General features: G+C 40.0%; 1 protein-coding gene across 1 annotated transcript in view; it reads left to right on the top strand.

Moving 5' to 3' along the window:
• LOC116041154 (cadherin-23-like) overlaps nt 1–27,643 on the top strand; it is a 107,917-nt gene that overhangs the window by 3,605 nt on the left and 76,669 nt on the right. The window contains exons 2-10 of the mRNA XM_036001440.1: nt 108–227; nt 937–1,077; nt 1,394–1,549; nt 3,359–3,503; nt 6,008–6,180; nt 6,789–6,917; nt 10,423–10,563; nt 12,300–12,455; nt 13,179–13,323. Coding sequence (XP_035857333.1) covers nt 108–227; nt 937–1,077; nt 1,394–1,549; nt 3,359–3,503; nt 6,008–6,180; nt 6,789–6,917; nt 10,423–10,563; nt 12,300–12,455; nt 13,179–13,323 — 1,306 coding nt within the window. The remainder of the gene's footprint in view (nt 1–107; nt 228–936; nt 1,078–1,393; nt 1,550–3,358; nt 3,504–6,007; nt 6,181–6,788; nt 6,918–10,422; nt 10,564–12,299; nt 12,456–13,178; nt 13,324–27,643) is intronic.

Genomic DNA, 27,643 nt, shown 5'->3' with positions numbered 1-27,643 from the left:
GCCATATTCAGTTTCCTCATAATCAGACTGAAAACGTTTTCTTGTAGCCTGCACATTTTCTGTACATCTGGATTATTAGTGATTAAAAGGTGGTTTTCCTCTCTTAGGTCTCTGCGTTTGTGACTACTGAGGAGCCAACATTAAATGTTGAGCATTACAAGGGAGAGCATAAAGGCCAGAACCATCAACACCAACATACTGAAGTGGACTGTGCTAACGACGTAGAGGTAGGATTAGACACACTATTACAGGGGCATTTAAAAAAGAATATATTTATTCCAAATATGCTTTGCAAGTGCCATATGCATCACATTGTTGCTTATCAAGGGTCTAGTACAGTAAAGACATTGTTAGAGGCAGTTTTGACAGTGTAGAGGCTCTGCGTGCAAAGACCTGTTTTTCTACAACAAGCACTGCCCCTCTGTGGCTGTGTAGGAAGAGCCAAGACTTGTTGGCAGACAGACTGGTTCCGTTTTGTTAGTACAAGTCTTTTTCATAGCTATGTTGTTAAAGCAATGTTAGATGTGTGTAAGCCGTCGTATGTCAATTTATTATCTGTGCACATTTCTCTGGCTCTGTATGGCTCTTTGCAATAACAAATGTTGTGCAAAAATAAAATGAGCTAATAATGAGTATAACTGGTAAAAACAGTTGAAGACAAAACTGCTTTTTCCACGCAAGATCTGCCTTTATGTGTCTGCTTAGATTTCCGTGGCCCCTCCTTATGATATATAGAGCTAAAAAACAGTTAACATCCCCCCTGCCATCTCTCCATTTGTGCATGTATAGGTACTGAGCATGTGTGTGTATGTCAGGCCCGTCTAACAACAGATTGAAAACATTGTAATTTCCATTGTGGGATAAATAAACTATAAATCATTGCTGTATTATTAGTGTCTGTTGCACTATAACTGGCTACTAATGTGCATGCTTCAGAGTGCAGCTGATCAACAGGTGCCCATTCTGGAATTTCCCAAGTCGGGTGAGGGGCTGAGGATGAGGAAGAGAGAATGGGTTATTCCTGACCTCCTTGTCGTTGAGAATGACCGAGGACCCTACCCCCTAAAATTATCTCAAGTAAGAGAAAATAAAGCCCCTCGTACTCGTTGGTACTGAACTGTATTTAATATTTGTTTCTGAAAACGAGGACTCCATGTTGGTTTCTACTGCAGTCATTGAGCTCGGATTTTAAATTATTATTTTGGGTTGTATTTCGTTTTTAAAAAACTTTTCATTTACAGTACATTAAAAAATGTAAAAACAGTATAACTCAAATACTTTTGCATTGCTTTCTTACTGTAGTAAAACATGTTTAACAATATGGTAACTATTGTAGTATTGTTATTGTAGTGAGTGAGAGTGGTATAACTCAGACCTGTGGTGTTTTGTCCAGGTCCGTTCTAATGCCGATAAAGTGAATAAGATCTTCTACAGCATCACTGGTCCAGGAGCTGATCAGCCTCCTGTTGGCCTTTTCACCATAGACAGAATCACTGGTACGCTGTATCTCACACAACAACTGGACAGAGAGAGGAAAGACAGCTACATGGTAAGCATCCTCTCTGATGTTAGTGCTACACATACATTCTTTGTTCAATTTTCAGGATCAGGCCAGGAGTCATCCTAACACACTTTGTACTCCATTTGCCTTCAGAATTCATTGGTTTAAAATATTAGTTTTCAGCACAAAATGCATTTTTATTTTACATTTTTGTGCTCATCATACATGAGGGTAACAGGCTCATGCATGTGAATTCATATAATTCTCTAACTAAATTTCTTGCATAACTCGTCACATTTAAATTTTCCTCAGTTTATTGAACGTTAAGATGCCAGGATTATTATTAATAATAATAATAATTATTAACCCTCTGAGGACAAAAGACGCACTAGCGAGTCCAAGCGATGTTTGACAACACTTCTACTCAAAATTTTATGTTAGACATTTATTTACTATTTTATTCATATATTATGCTACTTTTGTAAACCCAAAACTTTTGTAAACTCATTTCAAGCACCAAAACAATTGAGTGTAGTTATGTTTCACAAAAGATTTGAGAGGTTTTTTCCGCTTTAGGGCCCAATTATCTCTTTAGACATTACTCTGGAACAATTTTAGGACGTCACTAGACAGAAAGCTGAGTTTGTTCTGAACATTTTGATATGAAACATCAGTCGGATCAGTTTATATGCAAATACCCTTAAAAGGAGAATTCAAGTAGATATCTAAAAATGCCCTTAGACTAGGGCTGGACGATTTTGGCTAAAATCATAATCACGATTAATCGAACAAGTTACCTCGATTACGATTATTGAACGATTATTTTACATTTTTTTTCTTTTCTTATACTGTAAATATGTTCAGTTATTTTTTCTAATGAAAGAGTGCATAATCCTATCTTTGTGATTCTAAAATAAGGAAACAACACACAGATAGCAATTAATGCTTATTTATTAAATATTGTGTCACACACACACACACACACACACACACACACACACACACACACACACACACGCACACACACACGTCCACAGCGTTGCAGGCAGAGGCGGGGTCTGTTCCGAGTATAATAAAGCCCCGTCTGTGTTGAGCAAAACGTTACGTGAATTACTACGAGAATGGACGTGCATTTAATATAGGATAAGTGCACAAGTATTAGCATCATTTGTTGTTGTTGTATGTGACGCTAAGGTCTAGTGACGATGCTATAAAGACCGTTGCCGTGCTTGCGTCGCTCCCTTACCCCTCCTACCAGTCCCTATGGCCACTTGGCCAGTGGGAATGCAAACGGGAACATTTTTTTTGGGGGAGAGTAGTTCTTAGAACTGCTTAGAAGTGCACTTTTCCTCTAAAAAGTACAAGTACTATCCGATCGGAAAGCACCTATGGTTGCAGACTGGACGGGGCGGAGTCACGTGACTACACACGCGGTGGCCGTAATATGTTTTAAGGGGAAAGTAAATTAACACACAGTGGGCGGCCGCGGAAATATTAATAGGATTAAAAGACCGAAATAACCGACTTGGTAAAATTACGTCGGTTATAGGCTCTGAATTTCAGTTAAGATTATTTTTCGATTAATCATCCAGCCCTACCTTAGACCTCAGAGGGTTAAATTACATAAAAGTATCTGGCTCTCAGAAACATGTAAGACTTTATGTAATTTAAAAGGCTCTCGCCTTCAACTTGAGAACTTGTGCATATCAACAGATAACATGATGACACATATTCACGTTTTGGTCAATAACAGGATTACTTGAATCAGTATCTCTCTGTATGATCCATGCCCAATCATCTCCATGGAGTACTCTTGCATGTACAGTATTATAATAAAAATGTGTTTGTCATATGCAGTTTCAAGCACATGCTGTTGCAGAAGGTTCAGCAAATGCTGAGGCCCCTATGGATCTTATAGTGAAAGTAATTGACCAGAACGACAACAGACCTACTTTCGCTCAAGACATCTTTTTGGGAAAAGTTCCTGAGGCTTCACCAAGAGGTACTGTTAGTGGATCTCATTTAATCCTGAAAAAGATGTATGTCAGAGTTTAACAGCATGTTTCCCTTTAACAAGACAAAAAAGCAGGATATGACTTTTACTGTTTGACCTTTTACTTTGATATAGCAAAATCCAAGACCTGCTCCAGCACATTGGGGGGAAATACTACTCAGTGGATGTCCTAGTGCTGAATGGGACTTTTTTTTAATGTTACCTGTTACCCCAAAAAATAATGTAGTCGGCTAGAGATAGCAGTTAACACGATATTTTTGCGGTGTTCTTACTTTGATGATCCGATGTTCTTGACGTGCAATAGAAGAAAAAAGTCAAAATCTCAAAAAACTAAGTTTTAAAGTTTAAACAAATGTTCCAATTAAAGGTAGGTCAGGTAAGAGGTCTAGGCCAATTAAATGTTGTGTCCAGAAAAATACCAATTAAAAAAAAAATTAGTGTGCTGCTTCTGAAATGAGCACACATATCAAGCTAAATCTGATTGCAGTAACAACTTTGGACTCTTTGTCTTCTTGATCATTACTCTTATCTGGTAGTTGTCTAAATCTACCTTTGTTTGTTAGCCTTAGTAATCATAGATTTTACATTACTTTTAACATCTAAGGGTAATTTTAGTCCACTCTATGGGGGATGACAAAACTACAAAATGATTTAACTGACACACTAACCCTACACATACCATGATCACCAGATGCATTGTTAGAAAAGAAAGAAAGAAAACCAACATACTGTTAGTCCTTTATGGCCTAGCTTTATTTTGTAAATCACCTCTCTTATGGAGTGCTCTGAATCAGGGCTGTACTGGGACTGAAATTCAGCCCGGGACTTTAAGATGGAGAGGCCTTTTACGCGAGTGCCCTTGGTGCACGAGCAGAAGGATTTTTTGCAGTTATTTTAATTCTAATAGTGTTTTTATGGTATAAAGAGAATCAGATTATGCTGAAGACCTTCAAGAAACTTTAGGATGACACCTGCCTCCTCAGGTTGTATAAGCAAGTCACCACTGCACTGAACACAACCAGGTCAGCAAAACCTAATCTCGAACACATAAGTCACAGTATACTGCTAACTACCAGCATGTCATGTGCTTAGCTCCCCCTATGATGGACCCTGCCTCTGCTTCCTTACTGTGCAGCTACATATGCACGAGAAGAACATCAGTTATAAATATGACTAAGAATAAAACATTTTCTAATTCAATCTGTGCTTCAGTCAAGTTATTATCTAGTATGTGGAACTATTGGCATTTTATCCTATATGTAAATATCTGATTGATTGATATGCCTAATATGATTGCCTACCCAGCCCTGCACACTGCCCCTCTACCTGTCTGTTTCCTGCTCTTCCTCTCTCCTCCTCCTGCTGCTCCTCCTCCTCTCTCCTCCTCTTCTCTCCTCCTGCTCCTCCTTCTTCTCTCCCTCCTAATCAATATGACTGCAGGGGTCATCCTCAACCTGTCCCTCTCCATCACTGACCTTAACAGCTAATATACATACATAGATACAGAGATTCCTTGATTATAGAAGGATGTTGTCTGTGTGTGGGGACACACTGCAAACTGCTGTTTATAATATATAATATATCTCTAAATATGTAAGGGATACATGGCTATAACATGATAACAGCACATTGTTATTACATGGCTACCTACCTACCAAATAAATCAATAATTTGACACACAGTATTGATTTAAAAAGGAGTTTATTGTTTTAAAAAACGATTGTATTGCTTCCGCTAAAGAAAATAGTTCTGTCTCTACGGTTAGAATCCTTCGTGTCCATGGCAACGCTCTGCTTTGAGCGGACTGTTATCAAGCAATAACAGACCGCATTCATGGCACGAAACTAATACAATCGTTTTTATAGCAAACCGCCTCGCTCTACTTTATCCCTTATCTAATATATATATGCCTATATTTAAATGCAAATATAAATAATTTCAGTGTATAATAAACACATCACTAATCGTGCACCTGTCCTGTCCATGCTGTTGGGTCCTCCTTCCTCATCTGTAACGTTACCTCCTGCCACAGCACCCTTTTCACGGAAAAGGTCTGTTAATTTGGCGCATTTAGCTGCCTCTTGTGCCAACATTTTTTTTTTTTCTTATTTTTTCGGCCCCACCCATTTCTTTCTCTTCTACAAATCCAAATCTGACTGAAAGTAAACTCTTTTTTCGGCGCCTTAAGTTTGAGCCAATCGGATGTCAGGAAAACGAGGATCAGTCCAAGTTTGGAGGGGCCGCTCGTATCTCCCCTCAAGATTGAAAGTATTAGTTTGGCCCGGTCTGAAACACACACACACACACACACACACACACACACACACACACACAGCGCAGCTGAACGGCCTCATTGACCACCGGCCAGTTCGGCCTGAAATGGACCGGCCGTTCGGGATTGTTCCCGGTATTCCCGATGGCCAATCCGCCCCTGCTCTGAATACTTCGATAAGTCTGTACTTAGTTTTCACTTCTGACTTCCATCTCTCCAGGTTTTGAGGTGATTAAGGTTGTGGCCACAGACATTGACCAGCCAAATACTGACCACTCAGATATCCGCTACCGTCTTATCAGCCAGGAGCCAACGTTGCCCAGTGACTTCCTGTTTGTCATCAACCCAATCACAGGAGTCATCAGGGTCAATGCCAGTGGACTAGACAGAGAGGTGAGACTTCTAAAACAAATTGCACTTGTCTTTTAATGCTTTCCCCCTATTGAAATGAAAAAGATAAAACTTCTGTTTTCATTAGGGTACTGTGTCCGTCTCTGTGTGGCGTGCTGAGAGACACTGGTAGAGTGGAGGAAAGTCTCAGAGATAAGAGCAGACATAGTAACATTGCTCGTGAAGCCACGTCTGTAAAATGATTTGAATGAAATGTTTTTTCCGGCAACTGGCTGATTGTATATGGCCTGATGTACAGTATGTTGGACCCTGTGTGGTTTCAGCGGGTTACAGTACAGTGAATGAAAAAAAAGAACGGATTATTATTCAGTCCTATTATTTAATAACAGCAACCAAATTAAACTGTATAACATGTATTAATATGTTCCATAAAGTGTATGAAGTGAATATGAAGTTTGTAAAGGTTTAAAAATAAAATCTGTAAATTAACATGTGATCTGTTTTCATTCCGCCCATTAAAGAATCAAAATCAAAAATCATTAAATTCCAATCGATACCCAACCTTCTCACTGAGCTGTTCCACCGCAAATGACCACATGATTAAGCCTTCCAGTTGATGAGTTAAACTTATTGTGTGTCTTATCTAACAGAAATACCCCATGTATACTCTGGTGGTACAAGCAGCAGACATGGTGGGAGATGGATTGACTGGAGAAGCGAAAGTAATCCTTACTGTCACAGATAGCAACGACAACGCTCCGGCCTCTACTCAGCCGTCAGTAAGTACAACATACTTTGTTAGGAAACAGATAAAGTGTTTTTTAAGCTTTAAAGCATGTAAACATTTTCTAGTGCAAACACAAACATACAATTATGAACCTGAAAATGCTATACAATAGTTCCCCTTTAAAGGTGCAATATCTAATATATTTACTGTATTAAATCCAAAAATGACCACAATGTGTCATCAGATATTAAGGAAACACGCTAAGCTGAAATACTCTGTTTTCTGACAACAATGCTTAAGTCAGTATTTTCTCCTTGGCCTGTGTGTTGGTATCAACTGCTCATTTTCAGATATACCTGTAAAAACATAAACCCTACAACTAAACTAACATAAACTACAGCTGTAGTACCATGGAGCCATGGAAGCAGCAAACAATCAAACGGGATCAACGGAGATAAATGAAAAACCTTGGCATGTTTCTAACAGTGCGTGACCAGAGACGTAACAAACCCCGGGTCAATGGAGATATATTTGAAAGATGGAGACAGCTTAGAGCCCAGAGGATGCCGGGCTCTAAGCTGTGTACTCAAATTGAATTAGTACTCGATTTAGTTACTCACAAAACAATTGAGACACAGCCAGTGAAGAGATCCCGAAAAACTGCTTTTCCACGCAAAATCAGCCTTTATGTGTCTGCTTAGATTTCTGTGGCCCCTCCTTAAAGTGCCCATATTATGAAAAAAATCACTTTTTCTGGGATTTGGGGTGTTATGTTGTGTCTCTCGTGCTTCCACACACATACAAACTTTGAAAAAAATCCACCCATGCTGTTTAGAGTGAGATACGGTTTCTGAATGTGTCCTGCCTTCAGTCTCTGGGTGAGCTGTTCAAAATCGGCACGGCTTGTGACGTCACAAGCCGAAACGAGCAGGCTAACCGCAACCATTAGCTCTTAGCGTTAGCATGCTAACGCTAATGCTAACACTAGCATGCTAACGCTAGCATGCTACCTCGTTCTCAATAGCAAAGCACTGCTACAACACACACAAGTTCACCATAATCTTCAAAAGAACTACTTACATGTGCGCCCTCATTTAGAAGTCTCCCAGCTAATCCTGCCTTGTAACTGACCGAAGTTGTAGAAACAGCCTTTCTTTTACTGTCTATGGAGCTAGCTAGCTGACATGATCTACATCTGAGCTACTGGGCATGTGCGAATGCAATCAAAGATAGTACAGAAGAAGAAGAAGAAAAGAGGTCTCACTCTGTAGCTAAAACAGAGACCAGCTGAAAAGAGGATCTGCAGCAGTGAGAGAGAGCGGTGCAGTACAACAAAAATATGGTGTTTTTTGAAAATTAAACCATGTAAACCTATTCTGGTACAACCTTAAAATACAATATGAACCTGAAAATGAGCATAATATGGCTGCTTTAAGATGTATAGAGCTGACGAACAGTATTGTTAACTGTTTACACTCCTTTAAGACAGACAGACAGACAGACAGACAGACAGACAGACAGACAAACTGACAGACAGACAGACAGACAGACAGACAGACAGACAAACTGACAGACAGACAAACAGACAGACATACCTATATTACCAACAGTGGACTATCAGGCTACACCGACCAAGTGTGGGCTTCTATTTCTGGTCTTTTAAAAAATACAAAAATAGAAAAGAACATTTACTTTTAAGATATTTTTTATAATATTACTGCAAATAGGCTTTTATGTTTTTTAAAGAATTTGCCAAGAGGGGACATGCATCCTTAAGTGATGTCTGCATATTGAAGAGGGCACCTCCAAACTGTCTGTACCCACATTTACTCTCACTCTTCTCTGTTTATGTGATGTTTGTTTGAAGAACACACTAACTAAAGTTCCACTGTGGTGTCTAAATACACATGAAATTTGTGTCTGAACAACAAAAATGATGAGTTGTGTTCATCAAAAATCATGTCAACCAAATGACATTACTTATGTGATAAATAACATTGTAAGAGGCGTAACAATGGTGCAGCTGGTCCAACCCAGGTTCATTTTTACTCCTTATTTACTGTGCAGTGGTGGAATACATTGTTGTAAAAAATTAATACTCATTATTCAGAATGGCTCCTTTTAAAGTCTTATATTTTAAAAAAATATAATAGAATGTGTGTTTTTATCACAATGCATCAATGAGCATTTTAATGCTATGTTCATCAATGTGGAGCCAGTTTTATATACTTTGTATGGTACTGAGTAGGTTAATAGTAAATCACTGCATCATATCATTCAAGCATACAATTTGTTTTGTTTTTCATGTAAAAAGTAAATACATGTCAAATACATATAGTGGAGTAAACATCCAATATTTACTTGTTACATGTAGTTGAGTAAAATAATAATGTAGCAAAAAATGGAAAAACTCAAGTAAAGTACAAGTTCTTCAAAACTGCACTTTAGTACAGTACAGTAGCTACTTGAGTAAATGTACTAAGCTACTTTCCACTCATGATTGTGAAAAATTGTGCAGATTTTTAAAGTAATTTTGCCAACAGGTCCCTCTGTATACTAATACACATATAGATAATGAGTTTGGGTGTAGTGTATGACTTGGGTTGTTTGTAGGTGTCATTCATTCACAGGTGAACGGCATGTCCTTTGTATGGGCTACACACACACACACACACACACACACACACACACACACACACACACACACACACACACACACACACACAAAATCTGTTTGCATTAATCTTGTTTAGTTTTTTAGCCTGGATGAATAAAGGACCTCAGTCTTTCTGTATGACATAACAGTTTGTCAGTTAACAATTACTAACCTGACTCCACCAGATGGATTGCTTCGCGTTTGCTTGGCATATCCATCTGGGAACTTTCCGTTGGAGAACTTCTGGGAAGGGGCAGAAATACTGGTTAGCAGATTGGATAAACCATCTGTCTGTCACTAACCTGACGCCGCCAAATAGCTCGCGAGATCAGGACGGTCTCACGAGGCTAATTTTCTTCACGACTAGCGGAGCCAGTCTCTTGCCGAAACCAGTCGGGAGAAGAGCAAAAACATCTTTTCCTCCGAGAAAAGCCTCCAGTGCCGTTTTCTGCTCTTATTTCAATGAAGGAATACTTTCTAATTTAGATAAAACTCGCACAATAGCTACGCTCATCTCATCCGTGGAAGCCGCCATGTTATTTAGACTGAACAGTCGTTTCTCGTTGCATCACACCTAAACCCGCCTCAAAACCAACGCTGATTGGTCGGTCGTTTGGCGAACGGCTCCAAATTTTCTCTATCTAAGGATGCCAGATTGATCTGCGAGTGGAAAACTGGAGCTCGCTTGATCAGGACGGTCTCACAAGGCTAAACAATTACTACTACACAAAAGATCCCGAGAGAATGTCTTTCTGCTTATCAAAGCATTTTTACAGAAGTAACATGATCCGGATTTGGATTGTCATTGTAATTTCCCTGATTAATCATTTTTGGTCAATAAGAGTCCAGTTTATAGTGTCTGTTGCACTATAACTGTAATAAAATGTGCATGTTCTTTAAGAGTGCAACTGATCAACAGGTGCCCATTCTGGAATTTCCCAAGTCGGGTGAGGGGCTGAGGAGGAAGAAGAGAGAATGGGTTATTCCTGACCTTACTGTCGTTGAGAATGACCGAGGACCCTACCCCCTAAAAGTATCTCAAGTAAGAGGAAATAAAGCCCCTTGTACTCGTTGGTACTGAACTGTATTTAATATTTGTTTCTGAAAAAGATGACTCCATGTTGGTTTCTACTGCAGTCACTGAGCTTGGATTTTAAATTACAGTTTTTTTTCGATTGCTAAACAACTGGATCCACGTGCAAAACTCTAACTACAGTCTGGACAGCAGCAGTTTATGTGAACCAATCTCTAGTTCGTTTTTCATTGCTTGAACACAGTTTTCAAAACTCTACAGACTTATCCCATGACTTTAACCACAACCTGCACAACACTGTGGATCTACAGCACTTTGTTTAAATGCTAACACACTGCTGTCAAAACTGTTAACTACACCCTCAAAACAGAATGGACTTCAGTCTGGTGCATTTCAAACACTGCTGATTGCAATGGTCTCTTGTTTTAGACTTGTTAGTGAACACAAAGGGTATATACAGTATTTAGCTGTTTTAAGCTCTTTAAGCACATAAAGCCTTATTTGGAAATAAAGAAACATTAAATAAGAATAAAACAGTTATACACTGTAGCGTTTGAGAGAAACAGTGAACAGGTAAAAGAGCAAAGATACCAATATGTCCAGGTAAGATGTCTGAGATTACATACACAGAAAAACACTTACTTTACTATAGTAAAACTGTGGACTTACTGTTTTTCACAAAGTAATGGAGGTTATAGCAATGGGAACACCACAGTCATTTGTATTTTTAGATGATGCAGGTGTATGGCAAGCCAGGTCATTCAGTGTTTTTTGTTATTACCTACCTTTAGTTTTAAAAAATGTTTCCCAGTCATTACATAAACTACTACAGGCGAAATAAAATGATATATCTATTGAAGCAAACTGCTGATTTTCATTCCTTTTTGTTTCCTACAAAAACTGGTATGTTATAAAATAAAAATGTTCACGTGAAAGAATTGCACTCTTTTCTTTAAAGAAAAGAAGTCACTTAAATTATTCAAAGTGTAAAAATGAAAGGTTTGTATTTTCTGTATTGGTGTTTGATGCTAGTGTGTTTACTCTCAGTGTGTTCTGAGTGACAGTGTGTGTTATCTAGATGAGGATTGTTCTGAGTGTTTGGCTGCACTGAGCCTGTTTTGAGACGTGTGTTAAGAGTTGTGTTGCTTGGAATGAGTTTTGCAGGTGATGTGAACTGTTTAGCTCAGTTGACTGTTGGTGGTGCAGACTGTAGTTAGAGTTTTGCATATGTGGCTTCAGTTGTGACCACTGTCGTCTAGCACTCGAAAAAAAACTATTATTTTGGGTTGTATTTCTTTTCTTTTTTTATTTCTTATTTACAGTACATTCAAATAGAGATTTCAATTTTCTTGTCTGCATCTCTCCCAACTCCTCCCTAAATAAAACCATTGTTACACTTATTTAACTGTTAATTTGTTATAAAAAGTTAATTACCTTGTTTTCTTGCTCTTACTAAGTTACCTGTTATCATCCTGTCATCAGGAGAAATCAAATGTTTTTAATTGCGATAATGAAAGAGCATAGTTGTTCTCACCATGGCTAATATGATTAACAGAGCTGTTAGCCAGAGAGATCACAAAAATAATTGACTTGACCTGGTTTCTGTACCTCAAAAATGTAAAAACAGTATCACTCAAATACTTTTGCATTGCTTTCTTACTGTAGTAAAACATGTTTAACAATATTGTAACTATTGTTGTAGTGAGTGAGAGTGGTATAACTCAGGCCTGTGGTGTTTTGTCTAGATCCGTTCTAATGCCGATAAAGTGAAGAAGATCTTCTACAGCATCACTGGTCCAGGAGCTGATCAGCCTCCTGTTGGCCTTTTCACCATGGACAGAAACACTGGTATTCTGTATATCTCACAACCACTGGACAGAGAGGAGCAAGACAGCTACCCGGTAAGCATCCTCTCTGATGTTAGTGCTACACTTATGCTTTTGTTCAATTTTCAGGATGACGCTGGGAGTTATCCTAACACCCTTTGCCTTCAGAATTCATTAGTTTTAAATATTAGTTTCCAGCGCGTCTTTAAAGCTATACTTTACCCAAAATGTATACTCTTGGTGCCAAACATTCACCCTGTTGGTACTTTGCTCCTTCAGAAAACATGGTTAACTTTAATTCAATAAAAAAGCAAATATTCAAAGAAGCTTCTCACGCGCCACCTGCAAAAAAATCAATTTCTCTGCTGCGCTTCCATGCTCTGTATGTTACAAAAACTTGCTAAAATATGGCTAAATGCATTTTTATTTTAAATTTTTGTGCTCATCATACACGAGGGTAACAGGCTCATGCATGTGAATTCATATAATTCTATAACTAAATTTCTTGCATAACTCAGTCATATTTCAATTTTCCTTAGTTTATTAAACGTTCAGATGCCAGGATTATTGTTAAATTACATAAAAGTGTCTGACTCTCAGAAACATTTAAGACTTTATGTAAGTTCAAAGGCTCTCACTCTAAATTCAACTGAGAACATGGTGACACATAGTCACGTTTTGGTCAATAACAGGATTACTTGAATCAGTATGTATCTTTCTGTATGATTCATGCCCAATCATCTCCATGGAGTACTCTTGCATTTACAGTATTATAATACAAATGTGTTTGTCATACAGTTTCAAGCACATGCTGTTGCAGAAGGTTCAGGAAATGCTGAGGCCTCTATGGATATTACAGTGAAAGTAATTGACCAGAACGACAACAGACCTACTTTCAATCGATCCACCTTTCTGGGAGAAGTTGCTGAGGCCTCACCAACAGGTACTGTTAGTGGATCTCATTTAATCCTGAAAAAGATGTATGTCAGAGTTCAACAGTATGTTTCCCTTTTACAAGACAAAACAGCAGGATAGGACTTTACTGTTTGACCTTTTACTTTGATATATTATAATCCAAGACCTGCTCCAGCACATTGGGGGAAATACTACTCGGTGGATGTGCTAGTGCTGAATGGGAATTTTTTTTAATGTTACCTAGTCTGGCACTGCCAGACCTTCCTCCACAGCGCTGCGGAGGAGGGTCTGGCTTGTCCACACAGCATTCTGCGATGGGAGAAAAACGTGCTCTGGTTTATTGGCATTTCTTTAAAACAATCATAATCATCTTGGGCGGTGCTAAGCGCCGGACGGAGCCACGGTGCCTCTGCAAAATAGCCTCGGGAAGGAACTTGTTTTGGTGGAACGTGTACGTTCAAAAGTTGTTTTAGTCATGCAACAGAAATCTCAGATTGGACAGATAGTCTAGCTAGCTGGATTTACCCTGCAGAGATCTGAGGAGCAGTTAACCATAGTCCTCAGAAATCCACCGGAGTTTAGAACGGCAACACAAAGGAAGAGGAAGGTAACGGGACATCCAGTGGAATTTCCGGCGGCACCGGAGCAATCCCGGCAGTGGAACGTCATGGATATAGACTACCTGTTATCCCACAAAATAATGTAGTTGGTCACTTTGATGATCTTATCTTCTTGACGTGCTATAACTGTGCATTGGAACAAAACAGAGAACATTTTTTTGTCAAAGTCAAATTCTTAAAAAACAAAGTTTCAAAGTTTAAAACAACTTTTCCAGTTGAAAGTATAGGGGTCTAGGCCAATGGTGTGTCCAAATATAAATTAATTATAAAAACATTAGTGTGCTGCCACTGAAGTGAGCACACATATTAAGCTAAATCTGATGGCAGAAACAACTTTGGACTCTTTGTCATCTTGGTCATTACTCTTATCCGGTAGTTGTCTAAGGGCGTTTTCACACATACCTCATTTGGTCCGGACTTTCGGACTTTTCAGTTTGATCCGAACCAAAATTAGAGGTGTGAAACCTCCCCCGGACCACGGTCCGGATCAAAAGACCAAATTTTGGTCCGACCAAAAGAGGTGGTCTCGGTCCGGACCAAACTGAACCATGGTCCGGTTCGTTTACAGTGTGAAAGCATTTTTTGGATGGTTCGGACTTTCGGACCAAATACAAGAAGCTCTGACAGGCTCTCCTTGTGTTACAAGACCGGGGAATAGCTCCTTTAAGGAATAGCTTGGTGCTTAGTGTGTAGGCTACATGAGAAAGTGACGGTGAATGCGCTCAGAGCAGACAGCTGTCGGCTATCAGAGCAGAGAATACATCAGCAGTTTATTTGTTAAGTGGTAGTAAATGTACAGTGTAGGTTTCCATTTGTCTCTGAATAAATTCTCCAGAAAGTTTCCGTGTCTTGCTTCTCAACATCACAACAAAACAAAAAGAGCCGCGGCAGTAGAGGAGAGCAGCAGTCAGCTGAAAAAACTCCGACACAGAGAGAGGAGACGAGAGGACGAGGAAGCCTGTCTACAAACCAATCAATTATAAGTATCTGGAGACGCAGCTCACGTATGTGATGACGGCAGGACGGAGTTTTGTCACGTATAGATCTTTAGTGCGCTTGCATAACTGCAGTGTGAAAGCAAAACTTACCGGATCAAATGTATACAATGTAACAAAAACATGAACCTTGGTCCGGACCTTGGTTCGGACTTTCATGTGTGAAAACGCCCTAAATCTATCTTTGTTATCTGTTTGTGCAATGCATTAAAGTAATTAGCCTTAACTAGTAATCATAGATTGTCTTATCATAGAACACTACTTTTAACATCTAAGGGTAAATTTAGTCCACTCTATGGGGTATGACAAAACTACAAAATGATTTAACTGACACCTTATCCCTTCCCCTCTCTTATGGAGTGCTCTGAATACCTTGATAAGTCTGTACTTAGTTTTCACTTCTGACTTCCATCTCTCCAGGTTTTGAAGTGATTAAGGTTGTGGCCACAGATAGTGACCAGCCAAATACTGACAACTCAGATATCCGCTACCGTCTTATCAGCCAGGATCCACAGTTGCCCAGTGACTTCATGTTTGTCATCCATCCAGTCACAGGAGTCATCAGAGTCAATGCCGGTGGGCTAGACAGAGAGGTGGGACTTCTAAAACAAATTGCACTTGTCTTTGCATGCTTTCACCCTATTGAAATGAAAAAGATAAAACTGTTTTTATTAGGGTACTGTGTCCGTCTCTGTGCGGCGTGCTGAGAGACACTGGTAGAGTGGAGGAAAGTCTCAGAGATAAGAGCAGACGTACTAACGTTGCTCGTGAAGCCACGTCTGTAAAATTATTTGAATGAAATGTTTTTTCGGGCAACTGGCTGATTGTATATGACCTGATGTACAGTATGTTGGACCCTGTGTTGTTTCAGCGGGTTACAGTACAGTGAATACATTTTTATTTATTCATTATTATTCAGTCATATTATTTTAAACAACAACCAAATTAAACTGTATGACATTCATTTACATGTTCCATAAACTGTATGAAGTGAATATGAAGTCTGTAAAGGTTTTAAAAGATTTCCTCTTTCCTCTCCCTGAGCTGTTCCACCACTTTATGTCCTCTCTCTCTCTGAACTCCCCTCAGTCTGCTCCTATAAGCTCGGTGACACAGGTAGGCCACACTAGAGTTTAGATTCTTGGCCCTGAGCCCGAGCCCGACCCGAGCCCGGCCGGGCCGTTATTTTCCGCCACTATCCTCGGGCCGGGCCCTTGATCAAGCATTTGTGTTTTTTTTAATCATTACTTTATTAGCCTAATTGGGTGGGGAGAAAGCTATGCCATAATCAGAAATATTATCTTTATAGGCTATATTTAGGCCAAAGTAACAAATGTGTCCAAAAAGTTACACAAGTTGGACTACAGTTACAAAATGCAACACGTGTCATGCACGGAGTCTCCTCCTCTCGCACACATCACACCGGGGCTGCTGGGCTGTATGGTGTAGCTTAAGTGCAACATGGAGCTTGAGGATGTAAAGAAAAAAAGAAAAACAGGAGAATTACCTTTGAGTAAGTTTGGAGGAAAGTCGGAGGTATGGAACGATTTTAAACAAGTCGTGGGCAGTGACAACATATGTTTCAGCTTTGTCGAGTGCATTAGGCTAAGTGCGGCACGCTGCTTGCCTATGACAGGAAATAAACGGGGACTTGGATGATGAACAGACACATGAAGCAGGCTCGCCGTGGCAGAAAAGATGATAGTCAGCCTTCAACGTCCTCTTCTGTTATTACTCCAAGCATGAGGGTGAAGCAAGCCCTCACAGAGAAATGCGTTGAGTTCAAACAACTCTGAATTGTAGTTGAGAACGTCAGTTATAACGGCCCACGTATTAAAAAAGCGTCGGGTTGAAATTGGGCTCTGGCTCATAATTCCAGTTAATGTGTCGGGCCGGGCCGGTCTCGGACACAACGCGCATGGGCTTGGGTTGGGTCGGGCTTGATTTTTTGGGCCAGATCTAAGCTCTAGGCCACACCCACCCGAGCCCGGTGGCCAATAAAAAAACAACAGCTGCATTGTGACGTGACACCTTTATCTATGATTGTTCTGTCTATGGCAGCGGTTCTCAACTTTTTTTGCGCCAGCACCCTCATATCTATTATCCAGGTCTCTTACCTGACTGATGGGGGGGGGGGCATCAAATTTTCAAGCTAATTGCCCTGAATATTAATGATTAGGTCCTATTATTGTTATGATAATTATTATTGTTATTATTAGGCCTATTATTGTTGTTACTATTGTTATCAAAAATCATCAAAAAATCACATAATTAAATGAAAAATATTCAACGGCTATGTTCATAGACTTATTAAAGATAAATTCTGTTAATGTTTAGGGACCGTTCGGTATTTATGGAATGGACCACCGGAGGAAAGTAGGGGAGGGTCATGTCTTTTATTCTTTGTTGAGAGGAGGGTCACCCAAAATGTTTTAGTCGGGGGGGGGTCACCCAACTTTTTTATTCATGAAAAGAGCAAAATTTCAAAGTGGCTTGTTTGGTGCATATTTATCCATGTAGCTCTCAGTCTCGGCCCCCTAGCAGATGGGTCTGACCGCGTACGTGGAGTTTGCTGGGGGGGCAGGAGGAGCACTGCCCCCGTGGTGGCTCAAACGGGTAATTGCATTGTTTAAAAAATTTGTGGAATAATTACGTCTGGCATGACCAGATATTTTATAAATATCTTAAATAACACAAAACAACTAAATGGTGATAGGTAATACATCTGATTTCATATACTGCTTTAGTAAAAAAATATTACCTGGCTGACGATGGGAGCAGCAGGACGCAAAAAACGAAAATTACTGTTGCACTATCTGGACATCTTGCCGTGCCAACCTTGCAATAAAGGTTTCCTAAATGCCATGTATATAAATGTGATGTCAGCTTACTAATTGATTGCGGGTTTTGTGTAGATTTGGACTTTTATACGTTTATTCTACTTTGTTTAAACCTGTTCGGAGCTGGCTGGTGAATGTGACGCTCGTATCGGCCTTGCTGGATACACCGTGACCCTTTTTGTGGATCTACTGATCGCTGTGGATTACTTTTTTTTCCCGTGTCATTGGATTACAGCAAAATACGGATCTTTTTTCTTAACGTGTCTTAACGTTTTATGGTGAGTTTGGAAAGGCATCTCAACAGACTGTAGGTCCAACACTGATTGTTCACCGTTACATTTTAGTTGAATTTAAGCGTCTGTCTATTGCGTTCCAAAACAGCCGTGCCGCGATTGGATTTCATAAGGGCAAATTGTTAAATTGTTACAATGTAATTTAAAATCTGCTTTAAAAATAAACTTATGTGTAATATATAATGCTCAGCTTCGGCACCTTTACCTATGTGCTAAAATATACAATGACGAAGCCTAGTGACAAGTCCATAGCAACCAGTGTTGAATTACCCAGTGTCCTTTGCTGAATGGTCTCAGTGTTTTATTGTTCTATTTCATATGAATACTAGTTTACTAGAGGAGTAACTTAGTATTTGAAGTAATGCAGTAATGCAGGAAGTGTGCATTTAGTTTCCATGCTTATTGTGTTTCCACAACTATGTTAGTGAGTAAATCTACTGAATTGGCCACCAGACCATAACAGAGGAGTGTGATGTGTAAGATGAGAATGCAGAGGTTAACTCCTGTACATCATGGCTATAAAAATCAAATGGCATCTGTACTTCTTTGCTAAGTGCAAACTTGCACGCAAGGGGAGGGTCATGCCTCTTTTTCAAATCATTTTGGAGGGTCATAGGAAAATTATTACTGATAAGGGGAGGGTTAAGTCTTTTTAGGTTAGACGCCACAAAACTCCTCCGGTGGCCCCTTAATTAAATAACAAACAGTCCCTTAATAAAGAATTTAAAGTTCACGACCAGACGGATTCATAACGCTGCAGTATGGAGTTTATATAAGATGATACTCTGACGTCCCGTTCCCATGAAGGCAGCACGGAGCTAGGCCACACGAAGCTGAAAGAAACACTAAAGAGAAGAAGAGTTACGATACACTGTCTTGTCCAGTCGCAGTGGTCTAAACTAGCAGGTTTTAATGTTGCAGACCACTGTTTTTTGCAAATAGTTTAAAGTGTAAACTCGTGTTGTTGTATATCTTTGGTGTAAATTCGCCTTAAAACAAACGCCCCCCAAAGGGCACCTCAACGCCCCCCTTTCCACAATATTTCTTCCAGCACACCCTGTTATCCTCTAAACGCCCCCTGGGGGGGCTGTACCATCCCCGTTGAGAAACACTGGTCTATGGTCTAAAGCAGTGCTTGAAGTGGGAAAAAAAAGGTGCCGGTACTCTCTTGCATTAGCAAATGATTATGACATTTGAGATTTCTACAGTGAAAAACAAAACTTGGAGATATTGCTGGTACAACAATTTAATGTTATTTATTAACAACATAAATTATTATATTTATTTAAACAAGTCGTGTGTGTGCGTACGTACGTGTGTCATTCTCTTGACGGCTGTTGTAAAATGGTGCTGCGGCTCCTTTAAGAGAGTTCCGTGCATGTGGGTGTGTGTGTGTGTGTGTGGGAAGGGGGCAGAGGAGAAATAGAGAGAGGAAGCAGACGTGTGGATGCGACCGGAGCAGAGTTGGTGGAATAAGTTTAGGGCTGAATCCTATTTCTCTGTCTTACCCCTACCCCTTCGTCTTACCCCTAGCCCTTGTCCCTCGAAACCGAGTGGTAAGGGCTAGGGGTGAAAACATACCCCTATGAAATGAGAAAGCACTTGGTTACAGTTACACCACGATACAGTATTGATCACAAACTTCCAAGATGCCGTCTGCAAGTGTGTGTATGTTGATTGAGTGGGTTTTGACAACAGTGTTATATGCATGTATATATTTTATAGTTCTTTTATGTTCACTTTGGTGTTGGTGGTGCAGATGTTCTTATCTATGTACTACTTAGTTCTGTTTGCAATACATATTTTTATACACACTGCATGGTGTGTTTATCTGTTTCAGTTATCACTGTTTTGAATGTCATTGATGTTCAGAAACACTTTCTTTATTAACAAAATCTCTCTTAATTGCCCAATAAAGTAAACATAACAGGCAAAAACATATAAAACATATTATATTACAGAACCATTATCAACTATTAGAACCATAACTTACATGTCACACATAAAAGGCACTCAAATGTATAAAATTAAAAAAGACACACAAGACCACAAACAAACAATAGGGCTTGGGCGTTGAGACGTCATTACTTGGCGTGGCCGCCATGTTGATTGCCTCTTTTACCGCTACTCGGACTACTGCGCACTGTTTATAGACGTAACGTCCCTCTCAGTCGTGTGTCTTATTTACTATTTCAACCATGGTAAACCGTTGCTGTATTTATTACACTTTACATTAAGAATGACAGATAAGGACAACACTTCATTAGGTTTAATTCTATGCAGGAAACCAAACATTAACCTCAACCCCTCAGTAATGTGTATACATGACATATAAATGACATTTATATATACGACAGTAAAGTATAACACCTGAATATTAATTCATATAGCTTAAGTGAACATTGAAAATAAGGGAAATTTCCCGGGTTACTCACCCAAAATACGGGAAAATTGCGACATTCATCTTTCTGTTGCTATCCCTCTGCTGACAGCAAAAATTTGTACTACAAAACTGCTGCTGCATTAACTAAGCGAGTTGTGTGAAGCTAGATCTAACGTGACTTTGCTTACAGATTGGCGTGAAATCGTGCTCTCACAACAACCACGCTGTTATCTTAAAAAGGCCAACATCACGCTAAGGTTGCTTTCAAGTAAGCAAAACGATGCTTTGAAAACATCTGTTTCGCTGGAAGGGCAAGGGGTAGCAACAGGACAACAGTACAGAGACTGACAGGTCCGATGGAAGGGCTAACGTTAATGTTATGAGAGTATTCAAATACGGGATATTTTACAGGAAAATTCTAAAACGGGAAGACAGCGGGAAAGAGCTCAAATACGTGAGAAACCCAGGAAAAAACGGGAGGGTTGACAGCTACTAACTACACTTCTGAAACACATAGTTAAAAGTATTACATGTGTGAATGGTTGTTAGCACTAACGGTTACTAAACTAGCAGCTAGGTGGAGCGCAGCCGATTTTGTCCACATACCGGTCCCTGGCTTCCCTATTTAAAGTATCCCGGTAAATTCCACATCCTTTTCTGGATTTTAACATTTTCTTTTTTCCTTTATTTCTCCCAACTCTGCTTCTTCTCCTCGTTCGAATTGCTGTATATTTACATTCGCGAGGCCATCAACATGGCTGCCACGTCCCAGAATGCAACGCGGCGCCCAAGCCCTATTTAACAACAGTTATTCTGAAATTCCAGACCAGTCTGATGCCTGTTGGTCAGTAACCTTTCCCTCCATACCCCATTTCTTTCATTAATGTCCTGTATCATAACCAACAACAATGTACAGGTGCATGAACAGGAATGAATTACTGCTCGTTTTCAGCCCGAAAGTGGATCAGCTGCCGGGTTTCCTCCTGCGTCCCTGTGTGTGATACATGTAAAGCATGTAGCGATGTCTCCAAAGCAAGTAGTGTTATGCACTGATATCAAACGAAATTTGCTGCTAATGGAGTTTAGTTAACACTGTAGACATGCATGGAGTCCATTCAAGGCAGATAAATGCGGGACTGTTGTGCAAATCAGCAATTTAACGTTAACGTTAGCGTTAGCATAGCAAGCTAGCGATTTTTAAAAACGTTTCAATTAAGAACATGGTTGCCAATATATATGTACAGGACTGTGTAGAGCACAAAACAAGACTGTCGTAATTTTTAAATCAATTCTTTAAGCCAAAAATACTTAAATTTATGAGTCTCTCTGATCGATCTGGCAGCCATTGTTGCCGGTTGCGCAACGTATCTGGATACCCATTGCTTTTCAAGTAAGCTTGCGCAGTGTTGCCAGCTCTTTTCCAATGGAAGCAGTGTTGCCAGAACTTGCGAGACAAATAAGCAAGCAGGCCTGTGAAAACAAGCCCAAAACAAGTGACTTTTTCTACGGAGCCCCCCTAGGTTCCAGGAAGAGAAAAAAAAATAAACTGTGTGCACGGTTTTACAATCCATGGGGACGGATTTTAAACTGTGGGTACAGATTGTCAATTTACATCCATGTGGACAGATTGGTAAACTGTGCGCAGTTTTGCAAAACTTACTGTACACACGGTAGTTTATTTATTTTTCTCCCCCCTGAGCTTCAGGACAATGATCACAAGAGTTAGTTAAACCACCGTTTAACATTATTTAACATTAGAAAACTGATGGGATTTCAAATATAGACTAATGTACCAAGTACATTATATACACAGTAAACCTCTGATAATTAAAATTTGCACACACAAATAAATATCATCCTGAATTCACAAATGCAGTATTTATTATTGCAGGGACTGCAGAAGATCCCATTTTTAAATAACTATAACCCAGAAACAGGAGAAATTATTAACAATCTTAGTGTGCAGCAATAAAGTGGCTCCTGCTCTGATAAACAAATGAGTGAGTTAGAAAAGACTTAAATAAACTGAACTGGTTTAAAAACCATTCCAGTCAAAACCTTTTAAACAGGTGAGGATGAGGCTTGGTCTAAAACATTTTTCTTAAGACTCTTAACACTTTAGCCTCATATATATGAAGAATAACACCACCATTATCTTTCTCATCACTCACTGACATTTTCCTAAACAGAAAAAAACCGATTGCCCTGCTCTGCCTCTGATTGGCTAGTACTCATTGCCATGGTGGGAAAAAACTCTGCTGTCTCCTGTGTGTATGGGGAAAGGGGAGGGACAGAAGGAACAGGTAAGGCAAACTCCTACGTTTAAATAACATATAGAAAATATCTGCTTGACAACTTATTATGGAGCTGGGAACAAGCCCAAATAAGCAACTACACTTTAGAAACAAGCCCAAAAAAAAATGCAACCCGCGACTACCAATATTTGTAAGCGACTTTACAGAAAAACAAGCCCAAAGTCGCTTATAATAAGTGGACTTGGCAACACTGAATGAAAGTTGCTAGTACCAGCTCCAAAAGTCGCTAAAAGTCGCTAGATGACGTCATATGCTCATTTGCATATTTTTTACGTAATTACGCAATCATTTGTATAAAGCTTAGTGGTTGTGTCAGCAAGGTAGATAGAAAGAAATATAACTCTTTAGCCAAATAATCACAAATTCAATACAGGAATTTATTTTACCTTATAATTATTACTTAGGTAGCCTATCTTTGAAGTAAAAAAAAATGATTGAAAAATGAAATTCTACAAAGGGAGGGAAAAAAATCGATAAAGAATTCTCAAAGAAGGCTGGCTTGCCCAGGTCCAGGCCAGCTCAGCGGCGTCTTTCTCCTGTCACGTCCTGCTGTCTCTCCTACCTACACCGGCCCCCGCACACCCTGCCCCCCCCCCCTCCCCTTCTATGAAGGTAAATATGGTGCAAAATGGGAGAGCTTGTAGAATACGATGTGAGAACTTGCAGAACAAAAAATCTGAACTTGTATGTTAAAATTTGCACTTGTAAAAATAAAATTTGCACTTGTAAAAAATATTCACACACATGTGATCTGAATTTGAAGTCATACAAAGAAAAAAAACATGAGAGCTTGTAAAAAAAATCTGAACTTGTAAGTTGAAATTTGCACATGTAGAAAATGTTCACACACCTGTATTCTGAATGTGAAGTTACAGAAAAAATATTCACAAATGTGTAGATTGATATTTACATGAACACAATGACAGCTGCAAACTTATAATGCAACATTTACTCGTATACTTTTTTTTTTTTACTCTGGTTCATTTTCCATCACAACCACAACTCAGTGATTACAACCTCTCGAATCTGTCACTGCAACTTCACATATGTGCTCTCTCGCATCACAAAGTGGCGAATCTGCGCACCTCGACTTTCACAACACTCTTGACGATACATTTGGTGCAAAACTAATTTGTACCTGTGGACTTAGGCTGTGGAGCTCTGAGCTAACAGAACGGGAAAAGCAGGGTTTCTATCGCCAGATGAGGGACAACTCTGTCTGGCTTATTTATGTAGCATGGAAACTTGGTGGAATAGCATGCTAGCGTTAGCTAACTAGCAGCCAGCCCGCTTCTAAATAAATACCTTTTAATTGTCTAAACACTTTTTAACAGTCAAACTAAAACACTGGCGGTGAGCTCCATGGCCTGCAGCCGCAGACGGACCGTCATCAGTGGGGATCGACCAGAGTAGCAACATTGCTTTTGCCAGAAAGCTTCCCTGCCGACCTCGACCTGCAGTCGGAGCTCCAGCGGGACACGGAGAGCCCCACATCCGGTAGCAGCGGCCCATCCCCCGGCCATGACCAGAGCTTGTTTTGCTGATGTTGTGCATCCCTGCTAAGAATTGCACCCGCTTGGGCAGAAACAATCATTTCTGCAGAATTCATTGCTGCCGAAAATTGCATCTAGGTAGCAAGGAAATGCTACAGAGTCTGATAAAACATTGATGTCTCTAAATCTTCTAAAATTCTAATCATTATTGATGAACATGACAAAGAGATTTACTATTGCCTAGTTTTTAAACAGTACTTTGCCTTATAAAATCATTATTTTCCCTAGTGGATGCAATTCTCGGCAGGGATGCGAAACTTGGCACCTGTTACCCACTGATGACAGTCCGTCTGCGGCTGCAGGCCCTGGAGCTCACCGCCAGTGTTTTAGTTTGACTGTTAAAAATGTTTAGACAATTAAAAGGTATTTTTTTAGAAGCGGGCTGGCTGCTAGTTAGCTAACGCTAGCATGCTCCAATCCATTCCACCAAGTTTCCATGCTACATAAATAAGCCGGACAGAGTTGTCCCTCATCTGGCGATAGAAACCCTGCTTTTCCTGTTCTGTTAGCTCAGAGCTCCACAGCCTAAGTCCACAGGTACAAATTAGTTTTGCACCAAATGTATCGTCAAGAGTGTTGTGAAAGTCGAGGTGCGCAGATTCGCCACTTTGTGATGCGAGAGAGCACATATGTGAAGTTGCAGTGACAGATTCGAGATGTTGTAATCACTGAGTTGTGGTTGTGATGGAAAATGAACCAGAGTAAAAAAAAAAGTATACGAGTAAATGTTGCATTATAAGTTTGCAGCTGTCATTGTGTTCATGTAAATATCAATCTACACATTTGTGAATATTTTTTCTGTAACTTCACATTCAGAATACAGGTGTGTGAACATTTTCTACAAGTGCAAATTTCAACTTACAAGTTCAGATTTGTTTTACAAGCTCTCATGTTTTTTTCTTTGTATGACTTCAAATTCAGATCACATGTGTGTGAATATTTTTTACAAGTGCAAATTTTATTTTTACAAGTGCAAATTCAATTTTTACAAGTGCAAATTTTAACATACAAGTTCAGATTTTTTGTTCTGCAAGTTCTCACATCGTATTCTACAAGCTCTCCCGTTTTGCACCATATTTACCTTCATACCCTTCTAACTACCTGCACACTGTGCGCAGTGCTGCTGCACATGAGAGAGGGGAGAGTCCTCAGTCACAGAACAGAAGACTGTTTTGGCGGCTACAAGAGAGAAATACCTTGCGTGCTCGCTGGACAATACTGACTACTTTTCTACAGAAAGTCGCTAGATTTGTCGCTAGTCACTTTTTTGAAAAAAAGTCGCTAAGGGGGTCTGAAAAGTCGGTAAATCTAGCGACAAAGTCGCTAAGTTGGCAACACTGAGCTCGCGTCCTTGCTTGGTGTTAAGGGGTATCTAGCCCTTCCCCTTAGCCCTACCCCTCGATCAAAATGAAAATGAGTATTGGGACAGCCCTTACTCTCACGTGAACGCGCAAAACTAAGGGTAAGGGGTAAGGGTTAAGACAGAGAAATGAGACGCAGCTTAAGTGTTGTACACAGTGTGTGCGGTGTCCGAAAAAAACTTGACACACTTCTTTTTAGTTTCTAGGTTTTCAGCAGTGAAAAATCTGTTACGGTCAGGCTGCAGGCATCAGACAGCTTTTTCCAAACTAGCGTCCGTGGCTAAGCGAACTTCTGATAGGGTGGGCCGACTGCTTGCCTTTACGTGATTTGTCAAGATCCGAGGTAAATCACGTAGTGCCATCTGGGTAGTGTAGTTTATGTAATTTTAAGGTCAGTCTCTCTGACACTGACGCTTTCTCTGTCAGTGGGTGGGGGGTAAGCTTTGCTTCAGAGCTCGAACCTCCTATGGCGCCATTTTGATGCTACAAAACGATCACCCAACGTTAGCATTCCATTGACTGCCATTCATTTTGACGTCACTTTGACAGCGAATAACTTTACATCTGAAGCGTTTAAAGACTTTATTTGTCCATTGTTTATTTCTAAAGAAACACGACAATGTATAAAAGGCTCCATTACCTTGTATCTCACGTTATGGCTCCGTAGTAGACGTTTTTGTAAAAATAGGCTAACGATTGTGTCATAACCACGCGACTTACTGTCGCATAGTAGAGGAATTACCGTATAGTACAAGAGAAGCTCGCAGGCAGTTTCGACTTACATTAGCTGTTTAAGTTTAATTACTAATGTTAACTAGCATTTTAGTTAGCAATAATTAGCCTGTGTCCATGTTATCTCCTTACATATACCTACGCTCTCCGTCTCTGCAAGATTGGGAATGATTGAGATTTCTCTTGGCACAGCTACCAGAAGACTTCCAACTTTCAGACAGGTTGCTCACGTCACATTTACGTCGTCTCTCTCAGTTGGAGGCTGCGCAGTAACGCTCAGCGCTCACCGGAAAAGTGCTTCTAATATCCTTCACTGGTCTACGTCCAGAGCAACGGGATCTGTTGGTCCATTCTTAAATACTGTCTATGGTCAGTGGTAGAGTACCGGCTACATGCGAGAAGTAGCGGTACGCAAGAAAAAGTGCAGGTACGCTTAACGCTGCCGTCACACTGGCAGTTGAAATCAGCTCCGATACGGGTTTGAAATGATCGGAAGTCATTCATTTCCTATGGAGATTCGCAGACCGCATGCGAATGGGTCCGAACCAGGTCCGAACATCGTGTCAGTTGGTATACCTGGATGCTTTCAAAAAATTTAACTCTTGCGAAAGGCTACGGATGGTTCCTATCCAACAATTCCAGCGGAAGTTAGCTTTGCTATGGTAATGAAAACACAAATCTGAATTCTTAACTTTTAATAAAATAATGATTTTATAACGATAAGTTCTCATGTAATTTTTTTATTTTCATGATTTTCTAACGTTATTAGGGCAGTTAATACAATAAAAATGTATAATTAAATATTGTGGCCGTTTTTCCTCACCCCGCTCATTCACATACAGTCAGAATTAATTCCATGATGGACAATCGTCGGCTGGTCAATGCTCTTGCTGTTGCTCTCCTATACTGGAGACGCAAGCAGAAAAAGAAGAGATCCGTGTGGGTGAAATACTACCTGGCGGAGAGGAATCAACACGGGGAGTTTCACCGTCTGGTGGGTGAGCTGCGTCTGAACAACGGTGAGGATTTCAGGGTGTCGCGCTGCCAGTTTGACGAAATCCTCCACCGTGTTGGTCCACGGATCAAGAGAATCAACACCTGGCTTCGGAGATGTATTTGTCCAGCAGAACGCCTAGCCATCTGTCTCCGGTGAGTTTCTAGTCTGTCTCTATCCCCTTGATATTACATATGACATATATCACATCATTATAGATAATGGGCATATTGTCTTAGCGTTTTTTCTTTTTCTATGCATA

Source organism: Sander lucioperca, chromosome 5 (genome assembly GCF_008315115.2).
Source record: "Sander lucioperca isolate FBNREF2018 chromosome 5, SLUC_FBN_1.2, whole genome shotgun sequence".
NCBI classification, from domain to species: Eukaryota; Metazoa; Chordata; class Actinopteri; order Perciformes; family Percidae; genus Sander; species Sander lucioperca.
The sequence above is the reverse complement of the archived record's forward strand: the minus strand, read 5'-3'. Positions and strand labels throughout refer to the sequence as shown.